The sequence below is a fragment of the Leptodactylus fuscus genome, chromosome 6 (assembly GCF_031893055.1).
Source record: "Leptodactylus fuscus isolate aLepFus1 chromosome 6, aLepFus1.hap2, whole genome shotgun sequence".
Taxonomy (NCBI): Eukaryota; Metazoa; Chordata; class Amphibia; order Anura; family Leptodactylidae; genus Leptodactylus; species Leptodactylus fuscus.
This window is the reverse complement of record NC_134270.1, coordinates 44,832,820-44,849,879: the sequence shown is the minus strand read 5'-3', so window position 1 is coordinate 44,849,879 and position 17,060 is coordinate 44,832,820. Positions and strand designations below refer to the sequence as shown.

The following is a 17,060-nucleotide window of genomic DNA, read 5'->3' as shown; positions in this document are numbered from 1 at the left end:
CTTGAAGTAGACAATAAAACTTTATTTTTCTCTCATACAGGTTTGTACAGTATCTATATTTTCATAGTTGAGTAATAGTAAATTTGACAAGCCAAGACATCCTTGCTTTGGTCCATCTTGGTTCTTGTACTGCTCACTTTCATTCAAAAGTGGCAAGGTTGGCGCAGAAACAGTGGCTTTTTTTTTTTTTTGGGGGGGGGGGGGGTAGTTGGGTTAGTATGGGCAGCAAGGTGGCTTAATAGTTAACACTTGAGTCTTGGGTTTGAATCCAGCTAAGACCATCTGCAAGGAGCTTTTACGCTCTCCCCAAGTTTGTGTGGGATTCCTTGATTTACTCCAGAATTGTGGTCTAAAGCAGTTTTTTTGTTTTGTTCAATTGGTGGGAGAAGCCAGCTGGACTATCCATTGACGTTGATCTTCTCTTTGTAGGACTCACTTTGGGAGCTTCATGAAATGCCATATTCAGTTTCATGCCAAGCATTTCAAGGTTTTCCCTTTTTTGTGTCAAGGATGCAAAAAAAAAAAAAAAAACACACCCCCCCCCCCATACCCAAGGACAATCTCTGCTCTCACCAAAATAAGACATTTACCAGTCTTTTACACAATCAGACCCATACATAGAGTAAGTGAATGTTCTTTTATACCTACCTAACGCCACATGTTGGTTTCTAAACCCCAGCCCAGAGGTATGAGCACTCCCCACCCCCATCCTTAGGGTTGGACGACTCTTGATATGTCAGCAGGGTCTACTGTTAATAAAGAAGTTAGTATATGAGGTTACAAACTACTGGTGTTTAAGTTTATTAAGACTGGCCATTATTACAGTAGTCTTAATTCATTCCCTGGAAATCACCCACTTGGACAAAGTGGTAAGTGTGGCACAGAGGCTACATGGCACAGAGGGCACTCTTGAGGCTCATTCACACAGGGCAAGAGCCTAAGGCTGATTCCGCGTCAAAATCTATTATGAGGAGGTAGAGGTCTATGTAGACCACTAGCGCTCTTTTCCACTAGCAGTTTGTTCCTACTTGCAGGGGAAAAAAAAAAAAAAAAAAAAAAAAATTACACGAGCTGCCCTATTTTGAGGCGAACGCTGCGGCGCATCCACATCAAGACAATCCCTCCAGACTAGGCCCATTCATTTGGGCCTACACCGGAGTGGGAAGCCACATTTTGGTCCCGATTCTGACACTGCTTCCCATGTCAAAATCTGGACCAAAATACGTGGTCACTAGCCCGTGTGAACTAGGCCTTGTGGTGCTGCAGCCTTAGTAAATGTGGGAGAATGTGTGTGATTGGTAAACAGCACGGTGTGCAAACCAAGCTCTGGAAGTGATATGAAGGAAGAGATAATGGCAGGGCTAGATTTCCTTCTAAATAAAGTATGTATGTAATAGTAAGCATTTTATGGGCATTACAAACGACATTATGAATGGTAAGTTCCCACTCCATAGAAGCGGATAAAACAGATAAGTTATAGCTAACATGGCTGGCATGTCAGATCCCAGTTGCCTTCTAGCTGTCACAGACTCAATTGTAAATATGTCTGCCATTTTTTTGCATCATTTAAATTAATAAAAAAAAAAAAAAAAAGTGCCATTCACAAGTCAAAAGGTGTCATGGTGACAGATTGTTTTTTTTTTTATTAGAACAAGAAAAATCTGCAGTAAGTGCCATTTGAGGGAAAAATTTAAGTACTTAAAGGGTGAAAAGTTATTTCATGACGACTGATCCACTCAAAGGGGAAAAAAAAAAAAAAAAAAAAAAAAAAAAAAAAAAATCGCATCCAAGAAGTCAGTCTATGGTCTAGTACTCCTCGATGTTATCTGTCAGCAGCACCCTTACCACAGTCTTGTTATTTTTAATATGAAATAAGGAAAAATTCACTTAAACCAAAAACATCTATTTGGTCCACTACCTTTAGCCATGAAAAAGTCCTATCCCACATCAATGAGCCACCTCCATTGCTGCACAGTGTAGTATATTACATGGCGATAGACGGAAGTGATGGGCAGCGATTGGTTATGCTTCTATAAAGTTTCTGTAGCCCGCTCCTCTTAAAGCACAACTACTAGATTTGACAGAGGAGCAAAGCAGTCTTCACTATGGAATATTGAAGACTCATCACTCCCCCTAGTGGCAGGAACTAAAAGTACAAGTAAATTCTTCTCCAAAAGTACAGAATTAAAGGAAGAACTGATGGGGTTGTCCAGCAGAATTTTTTTTTTTTTTTGTGAAATTACAAGAGAACGAAAAAAGGTCTACCTTTGCAAGTAAAGTGTGCCAAACAACATAGTGTGCATCAATGTGAAAAATTTGGTGCAATTTATGCTAGTCTCCCCTAGCTTTATGCAGCCTAAATTTTGAACAATATTAATAAATCTACCCCACTTTCCCCCAGGGTGTCAACGATTAGTTAAAGCGTGACAAATGGCTATAAGAGAAGGTTACTGGCTGGCAGCTGTCATTCCCTAAGCTGGTAGCACGCATCTGAAGAAGTCTCCAACAGAAATGAGAAGCTGGTCCTTACTTTACACTGGAATGAAAGTCTCTCTCTAACACGTGTTCCAGGCTTTATAGACTCTTTGGAATGGAAATCTACAAAATGTGGGTTAAAGCAGATTAAGTGCCTCTAGAGACCACAAATAAAACCATCAGGAACTTCTATAAATAACAGAATGTGTTCAGGTAAACTAGAGTTCATCGTGGTAAAAATGCTCGTCTTGGAGCTGTCGCCCATAGTCCGTGGCTTCGCTGGTTAAAAATATGTCTCTGTTCTGCAGAATTTCAGCTTCAGAAAGTTTCCCATCACCATCGTAGTCAATAGACTCAATCAGGTGGTTTGCCTGTGAGAAGAGGCAAAAAAAAGCTGTTAACTTTTAAACAAGAGAACATTCTTGGTAGCAAGCATGGTGTCATTTATCAAGATAATGGGACTAGCATTCATGGCTCCCCCTAGTATAGAGCTGCTGTAACCAGGCTTCAAAGCAGCACCGAGAGGGTTAACGATGGGAGGGGGGTATTCAGACAGGTGGGTATTACCGATATGCCCCCTCCAGTGATGGCATGGGCACAGTAGCAGTGCCTATGTGATCACTTTGAAGTAGCAGTACATCAGAACCCAACATACTATTTGGTCAAGGTGGGGAAAGGGTTGAACAGGACTTTTAGATAGATCTATCCTTAGAATAGGTCATCAGTATGTGATCGGGCTCAGTGATCAAGAGCAATGCGGCCTCTTCCCTATGTTAATTACATAATCAACAGATAGTGCAGCAGCTCAGTCCCATTCAAGTGAATAATGAGCTGCAATACAAAGTACAGCCCCTATTGAATGCACTGTATTCAGTAGAGGGTACAGCACTCAACCCAAAGCTGTAGCCTTTTTAGCCAGCTGATCTGTGAGTATCCTGGTGCTGGACCCCAACCGATTACATATTGAAGACCTAAGGATAGGTTATTAATATACACATCTTGGAAACCCCCTTAAAAGTTCAACAAGAAATATCCTATCATATCCACACCCTGGAGCCCCCACTTTATTACCCGTGTGGACTACAGCTGGAGAGGTCAAACCCCTTTCCTTTCCCTCCACTGCTGATGCTCTGAATGTCATCACATAACTAACACCACCCTACTAAGCAGCCCGGCAGCAGAGTAGAGGGGAGTCTGTCACATCAGAGCCAGAAGAGCGACCGCCCCAGCCTCACTAGCTGCCCTCTACACATTTAATATACAGGAATCTGACTGCATATTAATAAAGCTGGTAAACTATTACTCGCCGATGGCCCCTTTAAGGAGTCCCAAATCAAAGGCATCTATACTGTTGATTTTGGGAATCCCCACAGGTACTTTACATCTATGCTATGTATATGGCTAGTTATACTGTGGTAAGGACTAACTGGGTACAAAGCAGTCATCTCTTCTAAAATTATAGGACTTTTTTTAGCAGCTATCTTACCTCTTCCTGTGACACCCCAACATTGTTTGGGACAATCCAGGAAAGCAGTTCTGTAGGGTTGAGCTTTCCATCGCCGTCCTTGTCGTAGTCATTTTCAAACCGGTCTCTCTCAATGATAAGCCACTGTGGATCCTCGGTAGCTTCTTAAGAAAAGGTAAAGCAATTACTTACTGTTCAGCACCACACATTACACAGTATGGCTGCTTATCTTGGTACGGCATAGTAGGACACGTAGTACCTCAACATCTATACAAATATCTACTTTTCCAGAATGTGGCAAAACATGATGAACAAAGTATACCTGGATCCTGGGAATATTCACCGAGATATTCATCTAAACTAACAAATCCATCCCCATCCTTGTCGTGTTCTTCCAAAGCTCCTTCAATGACAAATTCCTAAGAGAAACAGCATGGTTGGATATTATTAGGAATGTTAGAGGAATACAAAGCTCTAAAAATAAAAACTTAGGCACCAGGAAGTTCCTGCTATAGGTCCTCATAGGTCCATAGCAATCATAGGCCCTCATTCTACCAGTGTATGCTAAGAGGATTTTGTGCAATGAAACAGCATAAGGCCTACAGTAAAAATGTACACAGCACAGTATATTTTATTTGATTGCTGTACATTTCAGCCTTTCATATATTGAACGATCCTGCCAATGTAGATCTCCACCGTAGTCTGAATACAGCCTTATTTTGTTATGAAAAAAAAAAAAAAAAAAAAAAAAAGCAGTTTTCACTTGTACTGACACCTAGACTACCTGAGATTAAACGCACAAGGACACTAAATGTAGGGGGGTGGGTGTTGTCCATCAGTCACAGAGAGGACCTTTCACCGCCTCTTCCAAGTCTAGCAATTTGCATCATGTAATAGGCACAGCTCCACAGATTCTGACAATTTTTCCCTGTGCTGTTCATTTTGGTGCCCGATATGCTATATAGGCTTTGTACTATCAAGTGGTCACGAGCAAGAGCAGATAAGGGGCGAGATTCTAAGCTATGACACGGTCTCTGATAGGCATCCTGAATCACGCACCCTTTCCTGCTCCTATCTCACACTGCCCACCTAACAAATAGCAAATAAGGCACCAAACTAACAGCACTGACTACTCAGGAATAGCAGGAGCTAGAGAAAAAAAATTCCAACTGCTCTGGAACCAGTGAAGAGGAGCCATTACCAGATGCTAAGAGCTGAATTTAGTGGAGGTGGTGAAAGGTCCTTAAATGTCTATTGATATTACAAAAAAAAATAATTTAAGACTAAGGATCCACGTAGCAGGCCGCTAGCAAAAAGCATTGCAGGAAAGACCGAGGCAGAAACGCATTGCATTTTTTTCCACAGTGCTTTTCACAGAGTCTGCATAGGTTTCCTGAGGACTTTCTGCTTCCATTACAACTATATGGAAACCGCCCACAATTCTGTAGGTATAACTGACTTGTCAGACTTACAAAACCACATCATTTACCCTGCGGGTTATTTTATGCAGTGTGAGGATGAGTTTAGCCAGAATCCCATCCACTTTGCGGTTAACACAGAGCACCGCAGTTTTTTCCCCAGCATTTCAGTCACGGTAAAATTACACCGTTTACACTACGTGGGGTGCCAGCCTAAAGACAAAGCAAAGACAAAGATCTGGCTTAAAAGCTGATCTTCCATGCAGAATTTTTTTCAGGCCTAGACTAGGCCACAGATCATGGCAGAATGATTGGGGATTTGTTGTTTTAACTTAGGACATCATTGATCAATACTATCACAATCCATTTATGAACAAGATACTCTGGAAATAATCAAACAAAACGTCCGGATTCTTATTGGTCGCTTTCAGCAACAGTAGAAATGACACTGTTACTTGTATGAAAGCAAAGTCAGGCAGTGAGTTACTGAGCATGTGTGACCACCACAACTGAACACAGAGAGAAGCTGTAACACTAATATCTATACACAGGGACAGTCTCCTTTCAGCAGAAATGTATTATGTACTGCCTGATCTAGTAACAGTCTGCACTACTGTAGAATATCCTAGAGCCATCGCTACAACAGATTCCAGATTTACATCTTACCAGCATATAATCAGTTTCTTCAGGGTGCTCAAAATCAGTAAATTCATGTAAATTCAGTCCAGATTGGTTATCCTGATCTGCGCGCTCGAATCGCTTCTTGTCCTTCAAGTGGATCTTTGTAAAGAGAACAACCACTGTTAACATGGCGTCCAATGACTACTACAAGCCCACAGCACTAAAAAGAAGAACTATGACCTAGGCCCATTTTCTTACCAGGCGGAAAGATTCTTCTTCATCATCTTCAAGAATAGTATCTTCAGAATAGTCAATGAGACGATCGTACATGTGTATATTGTATTCCTCCCAGGTTATGGTGCCGTCCCTGTCCAAGTCCACTTCTACAAACTGCTCTTTAGTGTCTTCTAAAATGTAATGCTTAAAGGACTTCTGAATCCATGAGCTCAGCTCGTCTTAAGGAACAAGAGAAGCAGTTAAAGTAGTAAGCATTAAGGTATGCAAGAGAAAGTTGGAAGACAGTTAAAAATAGTCTGAAGGTACACATACTAATATGAGTGAATCACATTTGCCTACTCCTTCAGATTGGCCACTTATCCCCCCCAAGAAGAGAGATCATTTGAGCTGCTGCCACTAGGGGGTGCTGCTAGCATATGCTTTGCTATAGAAGGTGTATTAAATACATCTCTAGTGATCCTTTCCTGCAGTGACAGGTTCTGCTCACTGAATTATATCACACTCTAGTGGCAATGTTTGGAACAGACCAAATGGCCGTTTTGAATAGCACGCACCCATAGGAATGAATGGAAGCAGACTTTGCCGTGGCCGGCCGCTTATCTCCCTGCGTGCCCGCTTATCCCCCCGGCTGAGTCCATTCACTCCTATGGGTGCGTGCTATTCAAAACAGGAGTTTCGAATAGTACTCGCTCATCTCTAATGATGACATTTATTTGAAAGAGTTTCTGGAATGACAGTATAGTGTACTAGGGGCTGAGCAATTTCTTTGTTGTGTTTCCTATTTATATATGCATCACTTACCATATAAATAGCATTTTACCTTTATTCTAATGTGGGTTTTTTTGTTTTTACTACTATTGCATACAAAATATATTTATTTTTTTATTCTGTTTCGCACTTTACAATCCCTTTCTGTGCAACACCAATTCTATATTGCTTCGTTCTGCTGTGACCCTGAACAATTTGGCATTTTTAGTCCATTCCCTGGAAGGCAATACATGAATTAGCTTTAACTGTCTGAGTTGATTGTACCCCTTTTGTTTCCTATAAGAGAATGAAAGGTTACTGCCCATTTGGAGAATTATGCCATTTCACTCGACCATCCGCATGCACCCTTTTTTCAGGGACCCATTCACTTCAATGTGTGAATAAGGTCCCTGAGAATGGTCCCAATGGTCCAAAAAAATAAAGTGTTCAATGTTCTATTTTTCCACAGATCTCGAGTGTTACTTGGCCAATATACTTGGTCGTGTGAAGAGAGTCTATGAGCTAAATTACATATAACCTTCCAGGGGCTGTATCTTTTGGAGTTGCAAGAATCCCATCCACTGTGCAGAAACTGTGGCATTGACCTTACAGCCACGCATGCAGAGATCTCTCCTACCTACGGTGAGGTAGCCATCATTATCCACATCAATTTTCCTAATAATAGATTTCAGTCTTTTCTGCTGTTCTTCTGGACTCAGCTCTGCAAATTCGTCCACTTCTTCCTTACAGGGGAAAAAAAAAAAAAAATTACAAGATTGCTTTAGAGTAGAATTTCTTTGTTTTTCTTCCCAAGCAGAGTACCCCATAGTGAAGAGTATGGTCAAACAAATACGCCTGAAGAAGTGGTCAGTCAGAGATGTTAAATTCAGGCTTTGTTCATACTGAAGCTTCAACTGGCTGTAACTTGAGACTTATGGGGAGAATAGTATAGCATGCAGCACTATTCTTTCTGTGAAAAAGATCCAGTTCAGGACCCAAAGCTAAGTTCATGGAGTCTGTCACTATGTAATATACTTTGCCAGGACCCCCAGTGATGAGAACAGTCAGACCCTCAGAGATTTTCTATCCTGTGGATAAGTAACGACAAAAACCCTTAAACTGCTATAAAGGGAGCCGGCCATATTTTTCTTTTTTCCATTGCCACCATCTTACCACTAACAAAACACGGCACTCCTACCAGATTTCCATGGCACTCCAATTGAAAAACACTGATCTACAAGATGAAATCACCATCAAACAGCAGCACATGAGATGTTAATAAATGTAAAATACTTCATTCGTATACGTCATTATGTCTCCTTTATGTGAAGTCCTGTGCTAAAATTCTAAAACTAAAAACTCGCATCTTCCATATGACACCAAGATCACTGATCTACCTGTGGTATTTCCAAAGATATACCCAGTAGAAGAACTGGCAATATCTCTAGGAAAAACCAAAAACAGGTAGAAGAGTAATCTTGGTGTCACATTAAAGATGAGATTCTCAACCACTGTCCCAAATAAATGGTATGAAGCAACGTCCTTACCCTATCAATATCTTGCAATGGGACTCATTCAGGAATATAGTTACTGGGGGACAAGCAGGATAACCACTGTATGTGCCGTTTGCCCAGGAAGGTGCCATAAAGCCACCGTGTCTGCACTAGGATATTTAGATACAGGGTGACGGCGGTTCTGTTCTTAGTAATACCTCTCCTCCTAGGAACATCTTCTTGTCATAGTCAGCATTGTGTTCATCATCCTCGTAGTGTTCATCATGATGATTGAAGGATTTGTGCAGGTGGGACGCACTGAGGGTTAGGAACATGGACAGGAACACCACCAATCCCTTCATCTTCATTCCTGGTCAAGTCAAGGAAACAACAGCGACATTACTATAATGGTCAGGGACATTTCTCACAGCTATTCTGCAGTTTGCAGACAACAGATCCCTAGAACTCCAGTCCTGACAGCTGAGATGGGGATTGCCATTGTATCCGAGAGGAGAATAGATGGCGGGTGGGCCGCACATGCGCACGGCTCTTTATTCACTTCTATGGAGCAAGTGTAGGCGGCCGTTTCTGTTGCTCTCATAAAAGAGAATGGAGAGTTACACATGTGCGGCCATCTCTCTATCCATTTTCTGGATGTCGCAGTCACCTCACTAGGTCTAAGGCGGGCTGGGGGAGATCAATCTGCAGATATCAATGATTTATCACAGTCTGTGAAAGGAAAGTGTACCTTCACTTATAAACAACTTTGTATACGTGAATAGTACAGATGAGTAGAAGAAACCTTGTAATATCTCTTATTAAACCTTTCAGGCTGAGCTACTATATCTTTCTACATATCAGTCAATGAAGAGCGGAGGGGGGACAGGAGGCCGCTGGAAAAGACAAATTGTTTCTTCGACTCCTCCATCACCCCTTAGAGGTGTAACTTGATGTTGCTGGGCCCCAATGCAAAGTCTGTAATAAGACTATTATTTAGACCAGGAGTATATTTTACATGGTCGAGAGACCCTTGTGGCTCCCACAGGATCCAGAGCCCGGTCCTGCGACATCTACTATTGCTGTGCTACTGTCTCCCAGATAAGACTTTATAACCACACAAAATAAGCCAATAAATCAATTATCCAGCCGACAGCGGCCCCTCCTCCTCCTCCTCCCCTCTCCATAGAGGTCCGTTTGTACAAAGTTACCATGGGACAGCATGCACTCCTTTCTATTTGCTCATTCTTTTGTTAATATACATATAGATCTGCTGTGGAGCTGTAAAGGCAAGAGTCTGATATTGCAGAAAAAAAATAAAAACATTGCTTAAATGACAAGGATTTTTATTTTTTTTTAACATTTAGGACCATTTAACAATTTGATGTAATGGAGAAATAAGAAAACTGGATGCAAAGTTTGGGGTTTTTTTTAAACAAATACGTTCACCAAAATTGTCACTTTTTCCAAGATCTCTGCTTGTCGTAAGAGGAGAAACGGCGATCTTAACTCTTTAAAGGCCACTGCCTATTGTGGCCTTTAAGACAAAGCTATTTTCTTTTTCCATTCCAGGATCTTGAAAGCTTAGACCAAGCTGTACGAGAACTTGTTTGCAGGACAAATTGAATTTTTAATTGTCGCTGCGGGAAAAACAGTGAGCTCTTTTTGGCTGCAGCTCCTCACTACATGGGGCCTCAGACACATATAAGGAGTCAGTGTTAAAAAAAAAAAAAAATAAAGTTTCGCCACGGAGAGCCTAAAATGCTCACCGTCGGACACTTTTCAAACCCATTCAAATGAATGGGTTTAAAAAAATATGCCTGCAGGTTTCCATCTTCTGCCCAGTTTTGTGCAGGAAACTGAAACCTGCAGAACGGAGACCAGGCGCAGATGTGAACGAGCCCTTACAGGTACTAAGTACTGCTAACATGGCTGATAAGAATGGGAGAAGTGTGTGTATATATATATATATATATATATATATATATATATATATATATATATATATATATATATACACACACATATACACACACAAAATATAACAGGCAACATTTAGTTTCCAAATCTAATGCGGTGTTCACACTAGCGCCACTGTCCGCCCTTTGAGTCTCCGCCTAAATTCCCTGAAAAACTGCATAGAGACAGCTTGCTGGCGATCAGTTTCAAAACCAATTAATTTCAATGGGTTTTTAGAGCAAACCGTCGGTGTTCATATGCAGCCTCTCCGCCATGACACTGGGTTTTCGTACGAACACAAAGTCGGACATGCAGGACTTCGTGTCCGTGCAAGTAAAAAAAAATATAAATAAATTTGTAAGGAACTAAAACTAAATTAAAACTAATATTAAACTAAGTGGTAGAACTTTTACTGCATCTTCATAGCCCCTTACAGTTAAACAGGAATGTGTTGCACTATAAAAGCCACAAAACAGAGAACATCCCAATAATAGAAGCTAGAGAAGGAAACTGCAGTGACAAGACCTGTAAATTAGTAACCTCAGGAACAATGAGTAATAACTAAACCATATTAACCTCTGGAAATGATGGATCTGATGACTTTATCCATCGTCAGGTTTAATGACCACTGGCTGCACAGATCCTGCGATATAGTTATGCAGAACCAGTTCATTTCCTGCTGGCTCCCCCACAGATCAGAAGCCAGGTCAAGAGTACAGAGTTTGTAAGAACTTCCACAGTCGCTACAAAGTATAGCGCGGGACTAGTTTCAGTACACTATGCCCAATGCAAACAGCTGATCGGCACAACTTCAAGGAGTCAGACCCTCACCAATCTGCCATCGATGCCCTAGCTTAAGAAGTCTGACAAAAAGACGAGTTTCTCTCTGCTCTAGTCCAGGGGTCAACAACCTTCGGCTCTCCAGCTGCTGTGAAACTACAATTCCCAACATGCCCCATTCACTTCCATGAGAATTCTAAGAACAGCAGAGCAAGTAGGCATGCTGGGAGTTGTAGTTATACAACAGCTGGAGTACTGAAGGTTACATTTCTAGCCTTTCAAAATGCAGAATTGAAATAATGGAAAATTAATTTCTGCTTCTCAAAAGGACAAAGTGGGCAGTGTCCTTAAAGAGTTAAAATTGCCATTCCTCCTGTTCTTCACAAACAGCTGAGGTCACCTACAGGAAATGAGGCTGCTTTCTAAGAAATGTCCTTATTCCATATAAAACAAGAAAATAGTAAAAAGGAAAGTGAGAGGAGGGCGAAAAACATTTCACAAGAGAAGGGTGCAGAGATCATGCACAGGAAAACCAGATGGACAGTCATGAGAAAAACAGGGTGTATTACATATACACACCCATATCATATGTTCAAAATATATATATATATATATATATATATATATATATATATATAATCTAACTTCCCCTTTATAGAGATCAGCTCTAAGCATTGCCATCGTTTGTGCTGATCTCTTGCACTTGGTTTGTTTGCTGCTTTATTGCCATCATCGCCCCTGCAGTCTCACCTGTCTAAAGGCCATTGTTCCCTAAAGTCTTATGATTTTTTTTCAGCTGCAACAAGCTTAAGTTCTTCTTATGTAGAGTCTTTCTCTTGTGAACCCTTCCAAACAGGCCAAACTTGTTCGGTCTAATTGTAGTCATGGACTTGAACATTTAACATGTTAACAGAGGCCTGTAGAGTCTTAGATGTAGCTTTGGGAATTTTGCAATTTCTCTGAGCATTGCACAGTCTGACCATGGGCTGAATTTGTTGGCATGCTTACTCCTGGGAAGATTGTCAATTGTCTTAAATGTTTTCCACTTGTGCATAATCTTTATCACTGAAGAACGATGGACTTCATATGGCCTGTTAACCCTTTCCAGATTGAATGGTGGCAACTGCTTGTCAGATACTAGGTTTGTACTAGCCTTAGCCTAATTATTGCTCTGGTCTATCAGAGGACCAGAACAACAGACAGGTAAACCACTGTAATAGCAGTTACACAGGGAGCCCCGGAGACTTCATTCTCTATAATGGGGTTTGTTTGTAAAGAAACTGCTGGAAGAAAGTTCTCCACACAGGCCTTTTTGTTGGCCAATTTCAGGCAGATATTGCAGCGAAATCTCCAATGCAGACTCTGCAAAAATGAGAAAATGCTGCTGAGGTCTTTTCTCATTGGTATTAAATGCTCCAGACCAGCAAACTGCCAAAGTTTCAGCTTTTGCTTAGAGCTGATCATACTTACTGATAGAGATGAGCGAACACTGTTTGGATCAGCTGATCCGAACAGCACGCACCCATAGAAATGAATGGAAGCACCTGTGACGCTGACTTTGCCGGCGTCACAGGTGCTTCCATTAATTTCTATGGGTGCGTGCTGTTCGGATCGGCTGATCCGAACAGTGTTTGCTCATCTCTACTGATAGTCAAATCAAGGGCATTTGATTATCAGCACCTGTCTAACTTACCACCTTATTTACTCCTAGAAATTAAGGGTGTACTCAAAGGGGTCATACAGCTCATATTTATGACTTATGTTAGGTTCACACTGGCACTGGCCTGTCCGTTGCTCTGGTCCATCAGGGGGGCTGGAATAGATAACGCTCAGCTGACAGCTAGCCAGCATTACGCCTGCTAAAGTCAAAATCAGGATCCCTACCAATCTCCAAAAATGAGTAGCAACTCATTACCCCAAATGCAGTGAGAAAGCATTTTATTAAAGAGGTGGCTCAACAAATGCCTTACTGCACCTTGCAGACATACGGGAGTTTCAGAAGCAGCTTGGCATTCACTTATGTTTTGGTGTACAGTCTAAAAGCCTGTTCACATCGCAGAATTTGGCGTTGATTTTTGAGGCAGATTCCATCTCAAAATCTGTGCCAAATTTGACCTTGATCCTGCCTCTTATGGCTTTCAATGGGAGGCAGAGATCGGAGCAAGACATTGAAATAAATAAGCGTTGTTGGTTCTGTGGCGGATTCAGCAAGTCAGTCCTGAATAGGTTCACCACAGCGGAAATGGAGGAATTGGAGGTAGTATTCTGCCTAAAATTCCTCTTCCACCATGTGAATAAACCCTTACACTTACTGCTGTCATGGTTGATACTAGAATGGAGTGGTCTGAGGCCAAATCTCTCTCCTGTGGCATAGATCCAGTAGGTGGCGCTACCTAGGCTTCAGGGAAGTTAGAGAGAGGCGATGCTAGTGTGAACTTGGCATAACACACCCTTCACCTTAGTATTGTCCATTACTGTAAGTTACTACTAGATGCAACATTAACCCACCTGGTTTGACCTGGACACAGGGGTGGTGCCTACAGCGCCCCCTACTGGATCTACACCAGACAAGGGAGCGCTTTCTATTCACCACCCCATTGTAGCACTTACCCAAATGTCATCCACCAAATAACTTGAGGCTGTGGGACTACAAGTACCAACATAACTTCTGCTGCATCATAAGAAGCTGCACATTAGTCTATGGCCATAAGAAGCCATAAAAGACATACCACAACCAAAAAGAAAAGGATAACATAACAACCAATCAGGTCACTGCTTTCATTTTCCAAACTACCTCTGAAAAATGGAAGGAGGAATCTGATTGGTTGTCATGGGCAACTAGTTTTGCAGCATCTCTCCTAGCAGCAAGGAGCCCATGATATAAACCACTGGTCTGAAAGGCATAAACGTGTGAATGACAACAGGCTGCAGCCCACGGCTACATACACCGCAACCGCTAGAGTGACGGCGCTGCTCGGTGTCCCTACCGTCAGCCATACCTCAGAAGTCCGGCCACCTCCCACTCAGCGCTCTCACCAGAGCCCCCACATCAAGTTCTAGTGCACGAGCGCCATTATTCTTTACGTCATATACCACGCCCACTCATCAACTACGTCATACCTAGTCGTGATTGGACGGCCTAGAATCGCAGTAGGCGTGGCTTTCGTGATTGCTGGTGATCACAGAAGTCCTCGCAGTCCCGAGCGTGCGCGGCAGGGCAGTGCGGACGCCCCCTGGCGTCATCATGACGTAGTGCGGCTCAGTCTGCGGAGCAGTCGTGGGTGACCTGACGTTTTAGCGCGTCTCATGTTTCGTTATGAACACGTGAAAAGTTAGTTTTTTTCTCACAGTCCTGCTATAGAAATTACTTTACGTGACGTAGGTCCCATGGGGGGAGGGGAGGACTTGTCAAAAGCGGTGCAAAGGGCGAGTGAGCAGTTACCCCTAGCAACCAGATGAGTGAGGTAACTGCTAGTCATTCCCAAGGGCTAGAACATGAGGGGCAGTATGTGATTATAGTCTGCTTTATAGCTCCTGACTGACACTGCCATGTAGTGCTAACATACGCTGCAGCGCTGCGCACAGATTGTTATAGGCACTCTAAGGGTAAGTTCACACAGCGGAAAATGGAAGTGACATTCCTCTTCAAGTTTTGCGGCGATGAGATGCCAGTACATCAGCGAGTCTCCAGCTACAAAATCTGCGGCAAGAGCAATCAGAATGCTCCTTTTTTCAGCTTGATCTCTCTAAAAACAATGGGAGGAAGATTCAAAATGGAATCTGCTGCGGATTTGGGCAGAATCCGTCCCCATATCCCACAGAAAATGACTACATGTGAGCGTACCCTCATTCCCATATCTCAAACACATTAGAGACAGGATTGATAAGAAACTGCCTGTAGGGGCAGCGGCGGAGCGATACAAGGTCTGGACAAACTGAGTTTTTGGCCTGGTTCTAACCCCAGGTTCGCAATAGTATTGGGAGTAGGGGTAGAGAGTAGAGTAGAAACTCTCCCTGGGCAATCCCTGCAGGAAAAGGAGTTTCTCCATCTCAGGATTTGAAGGCACCCATCAAGAAACTTTCATGGCATTCATCAGGACTCAGCAACTGAAAGCAATTTGCAGAAAGAAGGGGGAAAGATAATATACATGGCTGACAATATGGACTTGGCAATCTTTGGTGGTCCCATTGAAGTGAATGGGAGTGTGGTCCTTAACCAGTTCTGTATACATTCAATCGGGCTGAATATCAGATCAGGACAAATGTCCTACTGAGTTTAGACTCGGCTCCATATCAGCCTTTTGACTTGAGCGCCTACCACACACACACACACACACAGCATAGTGCCCCCTTTCCAGGGCCCCACACAATATAAAGCCCCATTTACACACAATAATATCTCAAAGAGCCCTCATAACCTAATATCCCATAGTGACCCCTCCTCACATTATAATGTACTATAGCGGCCCTTATGACTAGAGATGAACAAACACTATTCGAAACAGCCGTTTCGAATAGCACGCTCCCATAGAAATGAATGAAAGTAGCCGGCACGCGCGGGGTTAAGCGGCCGGCAAAGTCTGCGTGCCTGCCGCTTCCATTCATTTCTATGGGAGCATGCTATTCAAAACGGCTGTTTCAAATAGTGTTCGCTCATCTCTATTTATGACAAATGTAAAAAACAATGTTACTTACTGCTCTGGCTTGACTCTGCTGTTTTCAGATGTGGGTCATACTGGCGTCATTATGTGTCACAACAACAGCTTGCTTTACATGACATCACTACAGCGGCCTGAAGACAGCATGGAGTCACTCTGGAGCCCAGGAGAGGTAAGTAACACGGTTTTCTATGTTCACTTACATCCCCAGGCCTCCAATCATTAAACTTTGGGGTGTGAATAATAATAATAATAGCAGTACTTATTGGGGCTCACCCAACAAATACTCTTGCCGCGGGCCCACAGCCTTATTTACCAATACCCACTCCTGCTCACAGCCAACCTCATTGTTACAGCCAGGTAAACAAACATACCCTAGGAAAAGTTTAAGTTGTTTGCAATAGAAAGCACCAGCAGAAAGAGAGAAGAATCTGCCACTGATTTGGGGGTCGAAATCTGCTGCAAAATAAGTGCCAAATTCCACCATGTGAACAGGGCCTAATGATAAGTTCACACAGTGGAAAAGGTTTCCACCGTGTGACTTTTCCGTGCAGCTAGCCACCACGGGATGCTGATGCAGTGCATCGGTATCCCGCTCCTGAGGGAGTCTCAAGCCGCAGACGCCGCTGTTGACTCATCCACGGGAAGATAGGGCATGCTGAAAAAAATCACTAGTGGGAAAAAAAATCGAGTGACTCCCATTGAAATTAATAGGAGACGTTTTTTTGCAGGCAGATTTTGAGGTGGATTCCACATCAAAATCTACCTGCAAAAAACTCAATGTGAACATACCCTAATACTGTTAACCGTGCAATAAACACTTTTATCTGGGCATAGCTAGCAAAAAACTAAACCATATACCAACCTTTTGTCCCCCTTACCTGGCCCCTCCACCAAGTCTAATGTCCCAAAGTGACCTCCACACAGTGTATTGTGTCATAGCTGCCTCTCCACACAGTCTAAAGTCTTACAATGACCCCTTTACACAGCATAATGTTCCATACTAGCACCTATGGTGTTCGTTGCAAATATTGCAAACATTTCAAGTTTGGCAGGACCCAAAATTTTGGGGGTTCACAATTCACAAACTTTTTTTATACTCTGGGATCTGAAAAGGTGATCCAGGCGAGACGAATGCCGCAAGGTTCAACCGACAAATACTCTTGCCGCAGCCGTGGGCAGGAATAGGGATCGATAAGTAATTAGGGCT

The 17,060-nt window shown here is 42.6% G+C and overlaps 1 protein-coding gene across 4 annotated transcripts; it reads right to left on the bottom strand.

The window, feature by feature from the left end:
• Positions 1-1,973: 1,973 nt before the first annotated feature.
• Positions 1,974-14,376, bottom strand: RCN2 (reticulocalbin 2). Of its 4 annotated transcripts, none has more exons than XM_075279842.1 (8): positions 14,306-14,376; positions 8,675-8,826; positions 7,601-7,706; positions 6,238-6,434; positions 6,025-6,138; positions 4,263-4,359; positions 3,962-4,104; positions 1,974-2,846 (listed from the first exon to the last, which is right to left on the bottom strand). In XM_075279842.1, exons 2-8 carry the CDS (start codon positions 8,822-8,824, stop codon positions 2,694-2,696), a joined length of 960 nt encoding a protein of 319 aa, XP_075135943.1. In that variant the 5' UTR covers positions 8,825-8,826; positions 14,306-14,376; the 3' UTR covers positions 1,974-2,693. The 4 variants fall into 4 exon arrangements, with proteins under 4 accessions (XP_075135943.1, XP_075135942.1, XP_075135941.1 ...); XM_075279841.1 differs by lacking the exon at positions 14,306-14,376 and adding an exon at positions 14,192-14,286; XM_075279840.1 differs by lacking the exon at positions 14,306-14,376 and adding an exon at positions 14,180-14,293 and having other exon boundaries at positions 1,983-2,846; positions 3,962-4,101.
• Positions 14,377-17,060: the final 2,684 nt, after the last annotated feature.